At 26.9% G+C, this 15226-nt stretch overlaps 7 protein-coding genes and 1 non-coding gene across 12 annotated transcripts; 4 read left to right on the top strand and 4 right to left on the bottom strand.

Moving 5' to 3' along the window:
* Nucleotides 1–353: 353 nt before the first annotated feature.
* LOC100882344 (dehydrogenase/reductase SDR family member 4) lies at nt 354–1854 on the top strand. Of its 3 annotated transcripts, XM_076541589.1 has the most exons (6): nt 354–400; nt 531–632; nt 763–940; nt 1014–1238; nt 1304–1438; nt 1519–1854. In XM_076541589.1, exons 1-6 carry the CDS (start codon nt 369–371, stop codon nt 1684–1686), a joined length of 840 nt encoding a protein of 279 aa, XP_076397704.1. In that variant the 5' UTR covers nt 354–368; the 3' UTR covers nt 1687–1854. The 3 variants fall into 3 exon arrangements, with proteins under 3 accessions (XP_076397704.1, XP_076397711.1, XP_003706884.1); XM_076541596.1 differs by lacking the exon at nt 1304–1438; XM_003706836.3 differs by lacking the exon at nt 354–400 and having other exon boundaries at nt 419–632.
* Nucleotides 953–4289, bottom strand: LOC100879980 (pyrimidine-specific ribonucleoside hydrolase RihA-like). Its single transcript, XM_003706900.3, has 6 exons — nt 3769–4289; nt 3397–3697; nt 3192–3328; nt 1517–3120; nt 1351–1376; nt 953–1251 (listed from the first exon to the last, which is right to left on the bottom strand). The coding sequence occupies exons 1-4, from the start codon at nt 3958–3960 to the stop codon at nt 2782–2784; spliced, it is 969 nt and encodes a 322-aa protein (XP_003706948.1). The 5' UTR covers nt 3961–4289; the 3' UTR covers nt 953–1251; nt 1351–1376; nt 1517–2781.
* Nucleotides 1962–2596, top strand: LOC100881797 (bublin coiled-coil protein). The gene is made up of 3 exons (XM_003706831.3): nt 1962–2095; nt 2268–2451; nt 2546–2596. Exons 1-2 carry the CDS (start codon nt 1972–1974, stop codon nt 2432–2434), a joined length of 291 nt encoding a protein of 96 aa, XP_003706879.1. The 5' UTR covers nt 1962–1971; the 3' UTR covers nt 2435–2451; nt 2546–2596.
* A 270-nt stretch (nt 4290–4559) lies between the features above and the next one.
* On the top strand, nt 4560–8945 carry Kap3 (kinesin associated protein 3). Of its 2 annotated transcripts, none has more exons than XM_076541513.1 (17): nt 4560–4775; nt 4917–5034; nt 5102–5270; nt 5342–5548; nt 5621–5757; nt 5826–6153; nt 6222–6400; nt 6498–6767; nt 6837–7055; nt 7131–7296; nt 7381–7506; nt 7570–7674; nt 7767–7852; nt 7925–8111; nt 8208–8274; nt 8359–8500; nt 8668–8945. In XM_076541513.1, the coding sequence occupies exons 1-16, from the start codon at nt 4750–4752 to the stop codon at nt 8495–8497; spliced, it is 2529 nt and encodes an 842-aa protein (XP_076397628.1). In that variant the 5' UTR covers nt 4560–4749; the 3' UTR covers nt 8498–8500; nt 8668–8945. The 2 variants fall into 2 exon arrangements, with proteins under 2 accessions (XP_076397628.1, XP_012148766.2); XM_012293376.2 differs by having other exon boundaries at nt 4568–4775; nt 8184–8274.
* A 245-nt stretch (nt 8946–9190) lies between these two features.
* On the bottom strand, nt 9191–12791 carry LOC100880019 (ribonuclease P protein subunit p40). Of its 2 annotated transcripts, XM_003706816.3 has the most exons (6): nt 12579–12790; nt 12338–12482; nt 12030–12194; nt 10014–10139; nt 9746–9929; nt 9191–9655 (listed from the first exon to the last, which is right to left on the bottom strand). In XM_003706816.3, the coding sequence occupies exons 1-6, from the start codon at nt 12696–12698 to the stop codon at nt 9316–9318; spliced, it is 1080 nt and encodes a 359-aa protein (XP_003706864.2). In that variant the 5' UTR covers nt 12699–12790; the 3' UTR covers nt 9191–9315. The 2 variants fall into 2 exon arrangements, with proteins under 2 accessions (XP_003706864.2, XP_012148771.1); XM_012293381.2 differs by lacking the exon at nt 10014–10139 and having other exon boundaries at nt 12579–12791.
* Nucleotides 10380–12030, bottom strand: LOC143266067 (uncharacterized). Its single transcript, XM_076541551.1, has one exon. The coding sequence runs from the start codon at nt 11992–11994 to the stop codon at nt 10423–10425; it is 1572 nt and encodes a 523-aa protein (XP_076397666.1). The 5' UTR covers nt 11995–12030; the 3' UTR covers nt 10380–10422.
* A 71-nt stretch (nt 12792–12862) lies between the features above and the next one.
* TRNAM-CAU (transfer RNA methionine (anticodon CAU)) lies at nt 12863–12935 on the top strand. The gene has a single exon. It is a non-coding gene; the product is annotated as a tRNA-Met (tRNA).
* A 184-nt stretch (nt 12936–13119) lies between these two features.
* Nucleotides 13120–15211, bottom strand: LOC100879272 (RNA-binding protein NOB1). Its single transcript, XM_012293382.2, has 6 exons — nt 15040–15211; nt 14761–14893; nt 14475–14686; nt 13939–14407; nt 13533–13867; nt 13120–13454 (listed from the first exon to the last, which is right to left on the bottom strand). Exons 1-6 carry the CDS (start codon nt 15109–15111, stop codon nt 13197–13199), a joined length of 1479 nt encoding a protein of 492 aa, XP_012148772.2. The 5' UTR covers nt 15112–15211; the 3' UTR covers nt 13120–13196.
* Nucleotides 15212–15226: the final 15 nt, after the last annotated feature.

Genomic DNA, 15226 nt, shown 5'->3' with positions numbered 1-15226 from the left:
ACAAAATAAAGAACAACTTGTTGATTAAATTACTTTTTTATGATGAACTATAATCTAGTATTATAACTAGCAACAAGTGTAGTATATATTTCAAGGTATGGTTGTATTTAAAAGAAAGAGTCATAGTGATACATTTGAAAATGAAAATTATAAATAGCATTTGTAATATCAAAAGTACTTACTGATAATTTTAAACATACGAAATCAAAAGCAACAAAAAATATTTTTTACTGATAATTATCCTAAATATTAATATTTCGTTTAATATAATAATAATAAATAACAGATACTTTACATATGTATGTAAAAAATAATGTAAATAAATTAATAAATTCATTTATATAATTATTTTTATCAGCGTAAAAAATATGCAACATCACGATTATGATAATGTTAATATGTAAATGGAATTATACATATTTATGTAACCTATAATAATTTTTATATGATTTTTTTATTTGTTGAAGACTGTCGAGTGAATTTAAAGTACATTTTATATCTCTGATACATTTCATTATTATGTTACATAGTTCGTTAAATCAAAGTGTCCGAAAATTCTGCACTAATTTATCAAAAATGAATTGTAAACGATTAGAAGGAAAAACAGCAATTGTAACAGCATCAACTGAAGGGTGAGATAACATATTCCATATAATTTATAATTAATGATTTTATCACGCAAGTTATTCCATTTTTTATCATCATATATTTTTTTGTCTATATGTAATACTTAAACTTTGTTTGTTTTTTGTTTTTATTTAGTATTGGTTTTTCAATAGCAAAACGTCTAGCTCAAGAAGGTGCCAAGGTAGTAATTAGTAGTCGTAAAGAATCAAATGTAACAAAAAGTGTACAACATCTTAAATCTGAGGGTTTACACGTTTTTGGTACTACGTGTCATGTTGGTAAAAAAGAAGATAGAGAAAATCTTTTTAAAAAAGTAAGAATGAACTTTATGAATATGGTTCTTTATTAAGGAAAAGATTAAAAACAATTTCATGATAATATTACAGGTACAAGAAGAATTTGGTTGTTTAGATATTCTTGTATCAAATGCAGCTACCAATCCCAGTGTTTCAACACTTCTTGATACCCCAGAGCAGATATGGGATAAAATTTTTGATGTCAATGTTAAAAGTACATATCTCTTGATGCAAGAATCTTTACCTCTATTAAGAAAGAGTAAATCTCCTTCAATAATCATTATATCTTCCATAGCTGCATATCAACCGATTACTGTGAGTAGTGTTTCTAATTTTATTTAACAGTAATATCAATATTATTCATATATATTATTATTTAGTTACTAGGAGCATATGCTGTTAGCAAAACTGCATTGTTAGGACTTACTCAAGTAGCTGCTGAGTCTCTTTCACCTGAAAAAATTCGTGTTAATTGCATAGCACCTGGAATAATAAAAACTAAATTTTCACAATCAGTATGTCTTCATATATATTCTTGTAAATTATGTATGAATATATAGTAACATATATTAAATGCATTATGTATTGTTTACAGATTGTTGAAGGTGCTGCAGGAGAAGCAAGTTTATCAATGATACCAATGCAAAGATTTGGTGAACCAAATGAAATAGCAGGTGTTGCTGCATTTTTAGCAAGTGATGATGCTTCTTATATCACTGGTGAAACTATTGTAGCTTCTGGTGGAATGCGGTCCAGACTTTAAATACCTCTTATAATATATTGGAAATGGTGTATTTAAAAATCTTTTAAACATTGTATAACATATGTAAAAAAGTATAAGATATTTAGCTAAGATAATAAATATAAGACATGATTTTTAATTTTGTATATCCAGATATATTAAAAAATAAAATATAATTGTTATCTTCAACGATTGATATTAATATTTAAAGCAATTATTTATTATGTGTAGAATTTTAAATAATACGTAGATACATATCTACTGCTTATATAGCTATATATGTATATCTCATAGCAAAAGCAATTAATGGTAATGGCAGATGAAAACATGGTTCAAGACGCAGTTCGGCCAGAAGGAAATCAAAATGGTGATAACGAGGATTGGGAAAATGAAGAAAATGACGAGAATGATGAAAATTGTAACGATGCCGGTAAGTAATACATTTCTGTATAAAAAATTACAAAAAATGAATGTTCTATCTTGATCAGAATTTCGAAATAATTCTATATATTTATAAACATTTTTTAATAATAACTGATAACTGATAAAATATTTTTGTTTCTGTTATATAGAATATATATGTAACAATGTTTTAATTTCAGAATTTGAAGCGATTAACGCTCAGTTAGATCAACTTAATTCAGTGTTGGATAACCTCGAACAAAAAAATGATGATATTCGTGCAGAATTAATTCAATTATTGCAATCAAATCGAGAAGCAAGGAAACAATTTCAAGAATGTCAAGATTCTTTGAAACCAGATTTGTAATATTTCGTTTTAAACAGGTACATAACCTACAATGTCTATAATTTGAGTGACATGAATCATATGCATATTTAAATACATACATGTATTAAACCAATATTTTTATTGTTTCAGATTATATATTGTAAATATATACAATAATATAATATAATATAATACTATGTACTATTTAGTACAATTTCGTATTTCTTTCATGTTTAGAAATTAAACATTCCTAATATAATAAAAAATCATGTAGAATTATTTTTATGTTTATGTAGTATAACAGTACAAATATAAAAACTTATATACATATACTTATATTGTTTATATACATATGATTGTAATCTCAACTTTATTTTACTACATATTTATTGTATTATATAATCAGTATTAACAGAAGATATTAAAAGTTCTTTAAACATTTCTGAGTCAAAATCTTGAATTAGGAACACATTAGGTTTATTAGACAATAAATGATCAAGTACAACTTGACCTCTAGTTCTGTTACCACTCAATTCAATGTCAGCATGATATGACACTATATTTTGTGCAATTTCTGGTTTCAACAAAATTCCAGCTAAAATTGCATCGCACGAAATATAAGTAGGAAAATGTTTCTTCCTTGTTTTGCTACATCCATTTTCAATAGTATTCATCAGCTGCATGCAAGGTTTATCTATTTGACCCAATACAGATTTTCTCCATTCCTAAAAGATATTAAATTGTTTATTATATTTTTATTATATCATCTAAATAATTATAATTGCATTATATTTACATGTGAAACTTTGGATTTTAAACATGTTTCCCATGGTAACAACCATAAAGGTTTTTTATTACTATTAAAGACTATATGCACACTTTCTGGATCCATATAAAAATTGAATTCTGCTTGAGGTGTTACATTGCCTTGTGCTGACATAAAAATAAAAATATAAATAAAGGAATGAAGACATATGCAAAATATTCATTGAAAAAAGTACCTGTAATATTTCCTCCCATGATATAAAGTTCTTTTATATGGTTAACAAATTCAGGATACATTTTCATGGCTAATGCGATGTTTGTTAAAGGACCCAAACATACAATAGTTATTTTATCTGGACATTCAGATGTAATTCTATTCAAAGCACATACAGCATGCTCTGTTTGTAATGTACTTGTGTCTACTTTGGTCTGATATACATCTCCAAACCCATCACTCCCATGATACTGATCTTTGGCTGCTTTGTCAACATTTGGAGTGCACAGTAAGGGTGCATGGGCTCCTTTAAAGACTGGAATCTATGAAATAATATATGAAAAATGTTAATATAGTTTTTACAAAAATAAAATTTAACATTTGTAATACTTACATCTGTTGTTTTACAAACTTCTAAAGTTCTAAATACATTTTTTACTACATTATCCACTGCTGTATTCCCATTTACACATGTAATTGCTTTAATTTGAATTTGTTTTTGTTTATGAGCTGCAATTAATATTATTAATGCTAATGCATCATCTACACCAGCATCACAGTCAATGATGAATGTCTTTCTTGTCATTTTAATTAAATATTTTATTTATATTAAAATGTAAATATTATTAACTTTTATGTAAGTATTTAAAAATTATCTTTCTAACTTGTTACAGCAATGATATGTATTATTTAACATAATCTCTTTGTAATATATCACAATTGAATTAATCTTAATTTTTAATTAAAATAATAATAATGTGAAGATATTACGAAATGAACACATGTCAATCATTCATTATCTACTACAGCAGATAAAAACAGAAGTGGCACAATATGAAATTAATTTTACTACTTCTTCTATATTTGACTACACACGCATAAATTAATAAATATTTTAATTTATTATCACAGAATTTCTTAAAGAATACAAACAGTAATTAGATTAAACATGTAATTCTATAATTGACACAGTATATATACATATATATACGAATATTTCCAATTACTATATAATACGTATACTTAAAATCTGGACAAAATTATTTTTGATAAACTGAACAATTTAGAGAAAATTTTATATAAATTAAAAATCAGTGATATATTCTTCATACAATATAAGTTACATATAAGAAAATATCAACAATATTTGACTTATCTAGTGTAAAATAGGGTTTAAATTTTAAAAATAGTATACAAAGGTTGTAGTAGATGGCGTAATGTTTAGACAAGAAAACAGAATTGATAGTAACAGGAATTGGTGACTTTATCTTCGATTTCCTTTTTGTGAAAATGAAATAATTTCTTAAAAATTGACTGAACAACGTTATAACACGTACAATATTTTCATACATTAAGGAATAAATAACATATTAAAATGGATGAAGCGAAATTTCTAAAACGGTAAAAATTTCATCACGTATTTATATTATTAATTATGTATCAAAGTATTGTTGTATAAATGTACATTTAAATTTTGTATAATGCAATCTTTATAAATAATATATAATGTGGATCTACATTGAACTTTATTTCAATACTTAGGAAAGTAAGATCTGGAGCTTTAGATGTACATCCAACAGAAAAAGCTTTGGTAGTAAATTATGACGTTGAGGCATTAATTCTTGGTGAATTAGGGGATCCTATGTTAGGAGACCGTAAAGTAAGATTTTTAAATAGTTTGTCAGGAAATATTGTTATGATGATATAATTAAAAAGCTTATTTGCAGGAATGTCAAAAAATAATTCGATTAAAGAGTTTGAATGCAGATACAAATGTATCACTTTTAGCTAAGGAGGTAATAGAAAAATGTTCTTTAATACATGAATCAAAACTTCGTGAAGTAGAACAATTGATTTATTATCTGCAAAACCGAAAAGTAAATGACAGTAGCACAAGTAAGTTTTATGTTATATAAAAAAATTGACATTTTATTTAATTTTCTTCATTATGTATTTTTTTATTATAGGTAATGATAACAGCTCTCAACCTTCAAGACCTACATCATCAAATTCCATATCTGCAGATAATACAGAAATAGAACGGGCTGTCATTAGTAATGTTGACAATTATATAGAACTATTATATGAAGAAATACCAGGAAAAATAAAAGGTTCATCACTGATTTTACAGTTGGCCAGGGTACCAGATAATCTTCATGAATTAACAAAAAATGGTATAGCATAGTTTTTAATAATCAATTTTCCATTTATTTATTTACTTCACTAATTCATACTCATTTTTTTAGAATCATTATTAAGTGCTTTAGCACGTGTTTTGAGAGAAGATTGGAGACGTAGTATAGAACTATCCACAAATATTGTCTACATTTTTTTCTGCTTTTCAACATACAGTCAGTTTCATAATATTGTTCTTGAATACAGAGTAAGTGAAAAGAAGCTACAATGCATTAAACATAAAACTATATTTAATAAGTAATTATTCATTCTTAGATTGGGTCTTTGTGTATGGATATAATAGATTTTGAATTAAACCGATATGATCAATGGAAAGAGGATATGGAAAAACGTAGGCGCCATTTTGAAAATACTACAGGATTAACATTTTTTTCAAGTGGAAATGACAACTCCGATAAAAAAACAAAAATTGTTGATGATATTTGGAATACTGATGGACCTTTAGATTATGAAATTAAGAAACGATCTAATGAAATAACTACTGCTGTATCTGAAAGTGACATCAAAAAATTGAAAGAGGAACTTGAAAAAAATCGTAAAAAGTTCAAAAGTTTGACAAAAAAGCAAGAACAGTTGTTACGAGGTATTAACAGTTTTATATCTTAATGCTGGTAACATTCTTTTAATACTGTATATAAATTTATTTTACAGTGGCTTTTTATTTATTACTAAATATTGCTGAAAATATGGAAGTTGAGAGGAAGATGCGAAAGAAAAATGTAATTGGTATGCTGATTAGGACATTAGATAGAACAAACACTGATTTGTTAATACTTGTTATTGCATTTTTAAAGAAATTATCTATATTTCGTGAAAATAAAGATCTTATGGTAAAGTTTCATATAAAAAATTTGTTCTATGTGTTAATAATGAATTAATAAATATAGCTGTACATATTTCTTTATTATTTATGTATTATTTTTTCAGGCAGAAGAAAGTATTATTGAAAAAATACCCAGACTTCTTCAAAGTAATAATACAGACTTAGTTTTGAGTACTTTGAAATTATTGTTCAATCTTTCTTTTGATGCAAAACTCAGAGCAAAGATGATAAGAGTTGGTTTACTACTAAAATTAATTAAACTACTGAGTCAAAGTGACATAAAAAATAAAACTACTATTTTGGGCTTATTGTATCATGCTAGTATGGACGATAAAGTGAAAGCAATGTTTACAAACACTGAATGTATACAGATAGTACGTATTGCAATAAAAATTATGAATAAAATTTTATAATATCTTCTTTCTATAATAATTATTTTTCAGGTAACAAACATGATTTTAAGCTCTGAAGACGATCACCCAAAAATGGAATTAATAGCACTTGGTATAAATTTAGCAATTAATAGTAAAAACGCGCAACTTATGGTGGAAAATAACCGCTTACAAGGTCTTATAAGAAAGGCATTTAGAAATCAGGATCCTTTGATAATGAAAATGATTCGAAATGTTTCTCAACATGATTCAACAAAAGAAAATTTTGTCGTGAGTAGTTGTTTGCGTATTAAAAACGTTATCCGATATATACAAATAGTAAGACCTATTTTCAACATTAATTAGGAATTTGTTGGTGATTTTGCCATGGCGTTAAATCAATCAGATTCTCAGGACTTTGTATTGGAAGTGATAGGTGTATTAGGCAATTTAGAATTACCTGATCTGGATTATTCACAAATACTTCATCGATGTGATTTAATACCATGGATACGTAATAATCTTGTTCCAGGTTATTGACTCGTTCTATAGTTACATACTTTCCTGATTTTTAAGTTTTCATTTATCTTAATACTATAATAACTTTATCGCTTAGGTAAAGCACTCGATGACCTAGTACTTGAGATTGTAATTTTTCTGGGTACAGCAGCTCACGATGAAGATTGCGCACGATTATTATGTAAGGCTGATATATTGCTTTCTCTTATCGAACTTCTGAAAGGTTTGTATACTATTAAAGATAAAAAATAAATGTTTATTTTTTTCTTAAGAATAATTTTTATAGCAAAACAAGAGGACGACGAAATGGTTTTGCAAATAATTTATGTGTTTTATCAAATATCGAAACATGATTCGACAAGAGATTATTTAATACGAGAAACTGGTAATGGTAATTGTCACATATTTTGCTTCATTCTTAAACAAAAATACAGAAAACAGTGTTTTTCAAATTTCGTATACTGGAATATTTGTTATTTGCAGAAGCACCTGGATATTTAATAGATCTTATGCATGACAAGAATCCAGCAATTAGAAAAGTATGTGATGCCTGCTTAGATGTTATTGCTGTAAGTACATTTCTTGAGCATTTGTATAATAGTAATTTTTAAATAGCAAATGAAGCTATTATGAAATTTTAGATGTGTGATAAAAATTGGGCAGCTCGTATAAAAGTGGAAAAGTTTAGATCACATAATCAACAATGGTTAGAAATGGTAGAATCCATAACAAATGATACTAGCAATCATTTGTTTCCAGAAGAAGATGATAGCCTTTCACCATTCATGAACGGTGACCTTTTGAAACATACGATGTTATTTCCTTCCGGTAAATGAGTTTTACTATACATTTAATATAATTGTCCATATTATGATTGAAACAACATTGAATCCTTAATAGGTAATATAACATCATTTAATGCAGATGATCGATTCTCACTTATGAAAAATTCTTCAGAATCATCGGAAAATCAAAGTCGTCCAGTCAGTAGGTGCGTTTTTATCAACAGATCCATATATTGTAATAAATAATAACAATTATACATATTACTCATCTCAATATAACATGTATCCAGGTACAAAGACTTTGACGAAATAGGTGAAGTTATGACTCGTTCTAAGTCTCGTATGTCTGTTGGTTCCGGTATTGAAGATCTTTATTACAATTCTAAAGTTAAATTTCCTGAATCAGAGAGTTCACACGTATTGATATAAAAGGTAATCCGCATAATATATAATTCTAAATTAATTGTAATTTGAACGTTTTATTATCTCTCATATAGATAGAGAAAGAGTGTGTTACTTTGTGATAATTATCTTCGCATCTTTGAAAAGTTAGAAATCTTTTTATAAATTTAGAATATTCTATTTCATGTAACTTTTAGGTATTATATATTCTGCACAGTGCAAGCAGCAAAATTGGCGTCTGTAGACACGGAATCACTGCATATGCATTTACTGAGCAAAAGTTTTAAAACGCTTTAAAAACTGTACATGATACATTGTTTTGATCTCATAAGTTAATTGTATACGTAGAAACATTGAGTTTCGATTAATATCTAGTCTTGTAAATTTATAAAATGATATAGTTAATATTTATAGTTTTTTTTTTACTTTGTAATATAAACATGTGCAATAACATACTTCTGCAAATGATTATTTTTAGTATAGTTTTAACATAATATGGTACTAGATAAATATGTCTATAACACAGTATTTAGCAACAAAAGAAGAATTTAAAAACCCCAGTCAGAACTAATTTATAAAAATCTATGTTATATTAGGATACTTTGTAAAAGTTTGAAGAGAGCTTTTTTTCAATTACTGAGTACACATTCCACATATTTTTTTTATGTCTATAATTAACAATGTATTGATGTAAAATGTTATATGTATTAAAAAAGCATGTTATTTATAAATATTTATTCTTCTCTATATCATAATAAATAATTTGCAAATTACAAAATATAATTCATTTCTTTTAATACACAATTTTTATTTATATTATCAAATGATATAGAGTAAATTTACAATTATTGAAAAATCCTTGGTTTATTATTTGAATTTACACTTTTTCTTACAATAAGATGATTAATTGGCCTAAACACAACAGTATAGCTATTGTCACCATCAGTATAAAATGTATGTTCTTTTAAATCCCAGCTAATAGGGCTATCTAGAAATCCTTGTACGTGTAAAGAAATCCATGGTACAGTGTCCTGTATTGATACATACTTTTTTACAGCATTATATAAATTTATTATCGACTTTCTAGTAAAAAAGCCTGTCCATTGTAAATATAGTACTTGTCCAACTTCTGTAAAAGGAGACGGACACGCGTATGTGTTTACATAATTATCTTCTTTATTTTTTCTGAAAATAATAATTAATTATCTTATATATTGAACATCTTATAAATATTATATACATTTTAAACATTTATCCAAAATGTTTTGTACATACAAATCACCAGAGATACTGAAAACTCCAAGCCACTCAAAGAATTTATCATTGTCAGAATCATTTGAAAGTAATGGTATCTTTAAAGAATATTCGGCTTTTTGTATAAATGTTTGGTGACAAAGAGAAACATTATATCCGCGTTTATAGAACCATGCTGCCACTGATGATGGACATAAATTTTCATCTTTAAAAATAAAAGTAATATTAAAATGAAATATAGAAAATTAATGTATACAGATACATTAAATACACCGAGAAAGGGCATTACCTGGTGGATCCCACGATATAATTACATCGAATTTCTGATTAAAACACTCCTTTAGCACTTTTTGAGTATGTTCGTAATTCTTTTTGCCAGGTATAAAACTTTCACACTTTAAATCAATAGTTACAACTTTTCATTTACATTACCGGTAAAAAAAAAGAAAGAAAATATGTACAAAACTTATAAATTTTTAAATGAAATGTACAATAAAAAGTAACAAAAATTGTTTGATATTATAGTTTTTAAAATAAAGAAATATGTTAACACTTTTTTTTTAATTTTTGATATTTTTAATTATTTTAAAAATACAGTAATAATTATATTGTATTTTTTAAATTACTTTATTTTACAAAGATGTAAAGAATATTTTCTTTAACTTTTTATTATTATTTAGCCAATTACAATATCTTATTCAAGCAAAAGATAAGCTTGGACTTGTATCCAAATTTATATTAGTACTTTTCAACTCTTCTCTGAAAATATTTAATTCTGTAGATGATATTCCTTCCCAACTTTCTAATTCTGATAGGCGTCGTAAATTATCACAATTTTGCATTAACAACTGCACGGTTTTCATTGACAAATCATGACTATATAATATTTTTAGCTCTTCTAATTTGTTCATTGGGTTCTTCAAAAATATTGTTCTCATTGTTTCATCTCCAATACCAGTTGATGAACCCAATTGAATAAATTTAATATTTGTACAATGAGAAAGTAAAAATTCTAGATGCATGTTTGCACAATCTGCTACACATTTGATTCTTTCTAAACACTGAAATGGAGGAACTGCCAGCTTTCTTGAATAAACAGGTGCACGTTCTAAGAATTCACAGTTATAAAAAACTAGAGTTTTTATATCTGGACAATATTGACTTATATCAATAAGTGCATTTAAGTCAATTTCATCTATATGTTCCAAGTGCAAATTCACAATTGTGCGACCTTTTATTTCTAACAACGTTTTTATCCCATGGGCATAAAAGTCACAAGATAGAAGTTTCAATTCTTTTAAATAATCAAGAGTTGCTAGAATTGTTAAGTCAACAATTCTTTCATCACGCAGTAAACAAAGACTTGTAATATATGGACACATGTCAACTAAAAGATACAAATGTTCCATCTCAAAGTTTCGACTTTCAAATGTCCTTATATGAAAAGTACTTTTAGCATCAATTTCATTTTGTTGAATAAGTTCTAAGACATATCCAAATTCATCACATCTGCCAATATCTTCTATATTTAAATGTTCTAAAAATAGATTTGCATAACCAGATATAGTCATAGAAGTTCGACATAACTTAATTCGTTTCAAATTTTTACATGAAAGTAAGGGTTCAACACTACGTTCTGTGACAGATCTGGATGCAGTTACATCTAATGTTTGTAACTTTTTACAATTCTGAGCTAAAGCTGCTATAATGTTGTCTGTACAATCAAAACATAAAATAAAACACTGTAAGTTTGGCATGGCAGACACTCCATTGATAATAATTTTCTCAATATCTGATGTTCTCCAACCAGCAGAACCTGAGCCTAAATCCAAAACTTCAAGTCCAACCATATTATGTAATTTATTATAAAGAACATGTCGTATTATTTTTGGCCATGTAGAAAATTTAATTCTTTTCAAATTGGGACCTATAGCCACTTCTGTTAAATGAAGAGCAACCGTCATTTCTGACAAAAATGTTGTAGTTAAAGCATAATCATTATATGTACCCCTAGTTTCCTGTACTAAATTAACAATTGCATTTAATACTGTTTGAGACATTTCATCATATAAATGTTGAGGTATGTTGGAACTCAATAAATATTTCATAAATTCTAATGTTGATCGTAACTTAGTATGCCCATACTTTGGATTAATCTTCGAAATTGTACAAATATGTTTTGTTAAGTGTCTACCAAAATTAATCACAAATTCTCCAATGGAATATAATGCCAGATTCACTAGTGTGGGTATCTGATTCTTTTGTGGCATTTTGGGCTTTTGTTATGTTTCTTTTTAAGACTTACCATAACGTGTATGTACTTTACGATCAAAGAAAGAAACTTTGCCTTCTAAACCAAGTTTTTGAAAATCTTCTGTTAGTAAAGACAATATTAAATGTCCAGTTGGTGTAATAACTATTAAGTTATCCAAATCTATTTTATTTCCTATGGTCAGAAGTGACAATTCTCCTGAAAAAATTCATTTTGTTACTAATAAAATAAAATAATTATAATAATTCATATTTTACAATATAAAAATAAAGATTTATTATAATTTTTGAATGTAAATAAGAAATGTATAAAAAAGTAATTTGATATTTTTAATTATTTACCTTTCTTTACAAACGCTTCAATAAACTCCTTGTTTATCAACTCAAACACGTTTAATCCATCAATTCGATAATAATCACTGTCTTCCGAAATGCAAGTTCGCAATTCATCCGGAATTCTAATTGTATCGGGAAGCACCAAAGACACCTGGCACAAAGCCAACAGTAATTGCGAATTATGTAAAGATTTCTTAATATATAACCTTCACAAAATTAGTAATAATTAGAATTATTTTCTACGTACGGAATGGTTAAAATAATGCGATTCAACCACATCTGGTATATCGAGTTTTTTATAATCTCTTTTTTCAGTCATGACATGATATTGCGGTGGTTTAAAATTCCATACTTCAGGACTCAACATTTTCACTATAAAATAGTTATTTCTGAAATATAATTAGTTCTATGTCACCGCCTTCGATATTCATGAGTACCATGTTTATACAGTTATTTTCAAAAATATTTGATGGTTACACGTGCTTTTAATATTTTGATTCAAATACATATTTTTCAAAGAAGCTTTCACCGGCCTCGGTAGCGCAGTAGGTAGCGCGTAAGTCTCATAATCTTAAGGTCGTGAGTTCGATCCTCACCCGGGGCAATTTTTTTTATTTCGCAATAATCCGTATTTATAACATAAAACCTTTTAATTTATTAAATATTTGAATTCTTTAATACATTTTTAAATTCTACAATATTGACAATAATTGATACAATCTATAATTTAAATATGTACCAACATACTCTCTTCACTTAAAGGCATACAAATAAAAAATAAATGTACATTTAATTTGTTTTAGAAAATTGTATACTTTTAGAACGTTTACAGTGTTTAAAATATAAAGTACAAAAGTTATAACAATTATTTTTTTCTTCTACATTCATTTGGATTTCTTCTCATCCAATATTTTATGGAACCTTCTGGTCTTATACCTAACATAGCTGACTTAGAATATACATCACGCATAATAAATGGAGAATATCCAGCTACATAATCATCGTGCAAAGGGTCATTTTTAGTACGTGCAAGTCTTGAAGGTCTTTGATCCGGCAATGGTTGATCTTCACAAAGAATAGGATTGTTTGCGTGTTTCCCACCTTTTGGTGTTGGCAAAGAAAACTGCAAATTTACAGAATTACGGTATAAAATATTTTTATCTAAGCCATTCTTGTAAAACAAAAATATTTAAACATTTACCCGTTTCCCTTTTTTTGAAATCGGTTTTCGGAAATTGATATGAATTTGTTGTTTCCCTTCTTCATTTAATGTGACCGCTACCTTTTTTAACGTTTTATTGCCACAACTAGGACAAAAAACTTTTGTCATAATACTAGTAGTTTTGAAACATGCATAACACCTAAGGATAAACGTTCTCATTTGTTTTATCATTCTTCCATCTAATGCAACTACATTCAATCCAATTTGTTTTAAAACATTTTGCATTGCAAAATCCATTGTTAAACATGCAACAACTGCAGGTTTTTCTTCAAGAAGTTCTGAGTCAAGTTCTTTTTTTATACTGCAAATATTTTCTGAAATAAAAGTTTTCTAAAGATTATCTATATACAAACAATTAAAATACTAGATATAATAAAGATCTTACGAGGTGTAATCCAGCCATTATCATCGTCATCATCGTCATCACCATCATCGTCGCCGTCGTCGTCGTCGTCAGCATCATTATCGCCATCATTATCATCTTCATTACTTACATGCTTTTCTATTTTATCATTTTTATTTTCATTGATAGGAGCAAGAACATTATCAACATCATATACAATATTATTACTATCTTGGACTACAAATTCTGTCAATTCACAGTTCAATTTTGAAAATTTAGTAGATAAATCTTCTGTTTTATTGTCTATATCCGAATTTGCAGTTTCATAATCTGATTCAGGGTTACTAAAAGATTCGCTGGAATAAGATTCTGAATCTTCTTCATCATCAATATCTTTTACATTATTTTCCAAATTTGTGTCTATCTTCTTATTACTATTATCTTCTATAAATTTGCTTTCTTGCAATTCTTCTGAATCAAGTTCTGTTATATTATCTTCATTATTGTTTTCCTGTGGATTGAAATTTACACATTAATAATTTAATATAATTTTGTTACCTTTAAAAAGGTATATTTACCTTCTTCTGTGGTATATAAAAGCCAGCTAAAGGTTTACTGAGATCCTCAGCTTTTTCAACACTGGTATCTATAATTCTTTTTACTGCTGGTTCACTTTTTAAATGATCTACACCTACTTTTTCTTTTTCTAATTGATATGTTAACGCTATTACTTTTATATCAGTTGATGACAAACTGGCATAATCACCAGTTTTTTTGGAAAATTCTGTAACTATAATAACATGTATATAGTATTAGATTCATAATGTTTTGAGGTATTATTCGGATAAAATTTAGTTTTATTACCAAATTTTATATTTTCAGAATGTGCATGTTGTATTGATAAGTCATATGGTAGAACAACCAATCTTCTTAATTGTCTTTTATTTTTAACCTCATTCACTACATCTTCTTCTGTAATTATATTAACGCCAATATCCTGAAAATTATGTACTTTTATGATTACACTATTATGCTATTTATTAAAAGTAAGTATAGCAAATAAATACAAAATATAATATGAAAATTATTGTGGTGTAGTAAAGCTATACATCAGTATTATTCGTATTTTAAAGAAAATTTCACCTGTAACGCTGCATTTCTAATAAAAGCACTCGTATCAACAATCAAATATTGTATTTTCTGCTTTTCATTCATATTGAATAAGTTTTATTTAAATAAATTTTACAAATAAAACATGTCAACGTGCTTCTGACTATTAACTGTAAGGCATATTTCTATGAATGTTACGTCTTTGATTACATACAACAAT

This window comes from Megachile rotundata, chromosome 2 (assembly GCF_050947335.1).
Source record: "Megachile rotundata isolate GNS110a chromosome 2, iyMegRotu1, whole genome shotgun sequence".
Lineage (NCBI taxonomy): Eukaryota > Metazoa > Arthropoda > Insecta > Hymenoptera > Megachilidae > Megachile > Megachile rotundata.
Note: the sequence above shows the minus strand (reverse complement) of the source record. Positions and strands in the feature narration are given on the sequence as shown.

Excerpts from the sequence above, each read along its gene's own strand:
- LOC100879272 (XM_012293382.2), bottom strand. The coding sequence starts at position 15,111 with ATGAATGAAAAGCAGAAAATACAATATTTGATTGTTGATACGAGTGCT. Across the intron at positions 14,687-14,760 it reads TTCTGAAAATATAAAATTTG|TTACAGAATTTTCCAAAAAA; the intron begins GTAATAAAACTA and ends ATGTTATTATAG. Across the intron at positions 13,455-13,532 it reads TTTCAAAAAAAGGGAAACGG|TTTTCTTTGCCAACACCAAA; the intron begins GTAAATGTTTAA and ends GTAAATTTGCAG.
- LOC100879980 (XM_003706900.3), bottom strand. The coding sequence starts at position 3,960 with ATGACAAGAAAGACATTCATCATTGACTGTGATGCTGGTGTAGATGAT. Across the intron at positions 3,698-3,768 it reads AAGTTTGTAAAACAACAGAT|ATTCCAGTCTTTAAAGGAGC; the intron begins GTAAGTATTACA and ends ATTATTTCATAG. Across the intron at positions 3,121-3,191 it reads TAAAATCCAAAGTTTCACAT|GAATGGAGAAAATCTGTATT; the intron begins GTAAATATAATG and ends AATATCTTTTAG.
- LOC100880019 (XM_003706816.3), bottom strand. The coding sequence starts at position 12,698 with ATGTTGAGTCCTGAAGTATGGAATTTTAAACCACCGCAATATCATGTC. Across the intron at positions 12,483-12,578 it reads CGCATTATTTTAACCATTCC|GTGTCTTTGGTGCTTCCCGA; the intron begins GTACGTAGAAAA and ends GCTTTGTGCCAG. Across the intron at positions 9,930-10,013 it reads TATATCGTGGGATCCACCAG|ATGAAAATTTATGTCCATCA; the intron begins GTAATGCCCTTT and ends TTATTTTTAAAG.
- LOC143266067 (XM_076541551.1), bottom strand. The coding sequence starts at position 11,994 with ATGCCACAAAAGAATCAGATACCCACACTAGTGAATCTGGCATTATAT.
- Kap3 (XM_012293376.2), top strand. The coding sequence starts at position 4,750 with ATGGATGAAGCGAAATTTCTAAAACG. Across the intron at positions 6,768-6,836 it reads ACACTGAATGTATACAGATA|GTAACAAACATGATTTTAAG; the intron begins GTACGTATTGCA and ends ATTATTTTTCAG. Across the intron at positions 7,297-7,380 it reads ACGTAATAATCTTGTTCCAG|GTAAAGCACTCGATGACCTA; the intron begins GTTATTGACTCG and ends TTTATCGCTTAG.
- LOC100881797 (XM_003706831.3), top strand. The coding sequence starts at position 1,972 with ATGGTAATGGCAGATGAAAACATGGTTCAAGACGCAGTTCGGCCAGAA. Across the intron at positions 2,096-2,267 it reads TGAAAATTGTAACGATGCCG|AATTTGAAGCGATTAACGCT; the intron begins GTAAGTAATACA and ends TTTTAATTTCAG.
- LOC100882344 (XM_076541589.1), top strand. The coding sequence starts at position 369 with ATGCAACATCACGATTATGATAATGTTAATAT. Across the intron at positions 401-530 it reads GATTATGATAATGTTAATAT|TTCGTTAAATCAAAGTGTCC; the intron begins GTAAATGGAATT and ends TATGTTACATAG. Across the intron at positions 1,239-1,303 it reads CTGCATATCAACCGATTACT|TTACTAGGAGCATATGCTGT; the intron begins GTGAGTAGTGTT and ends ATTATTATTTAG.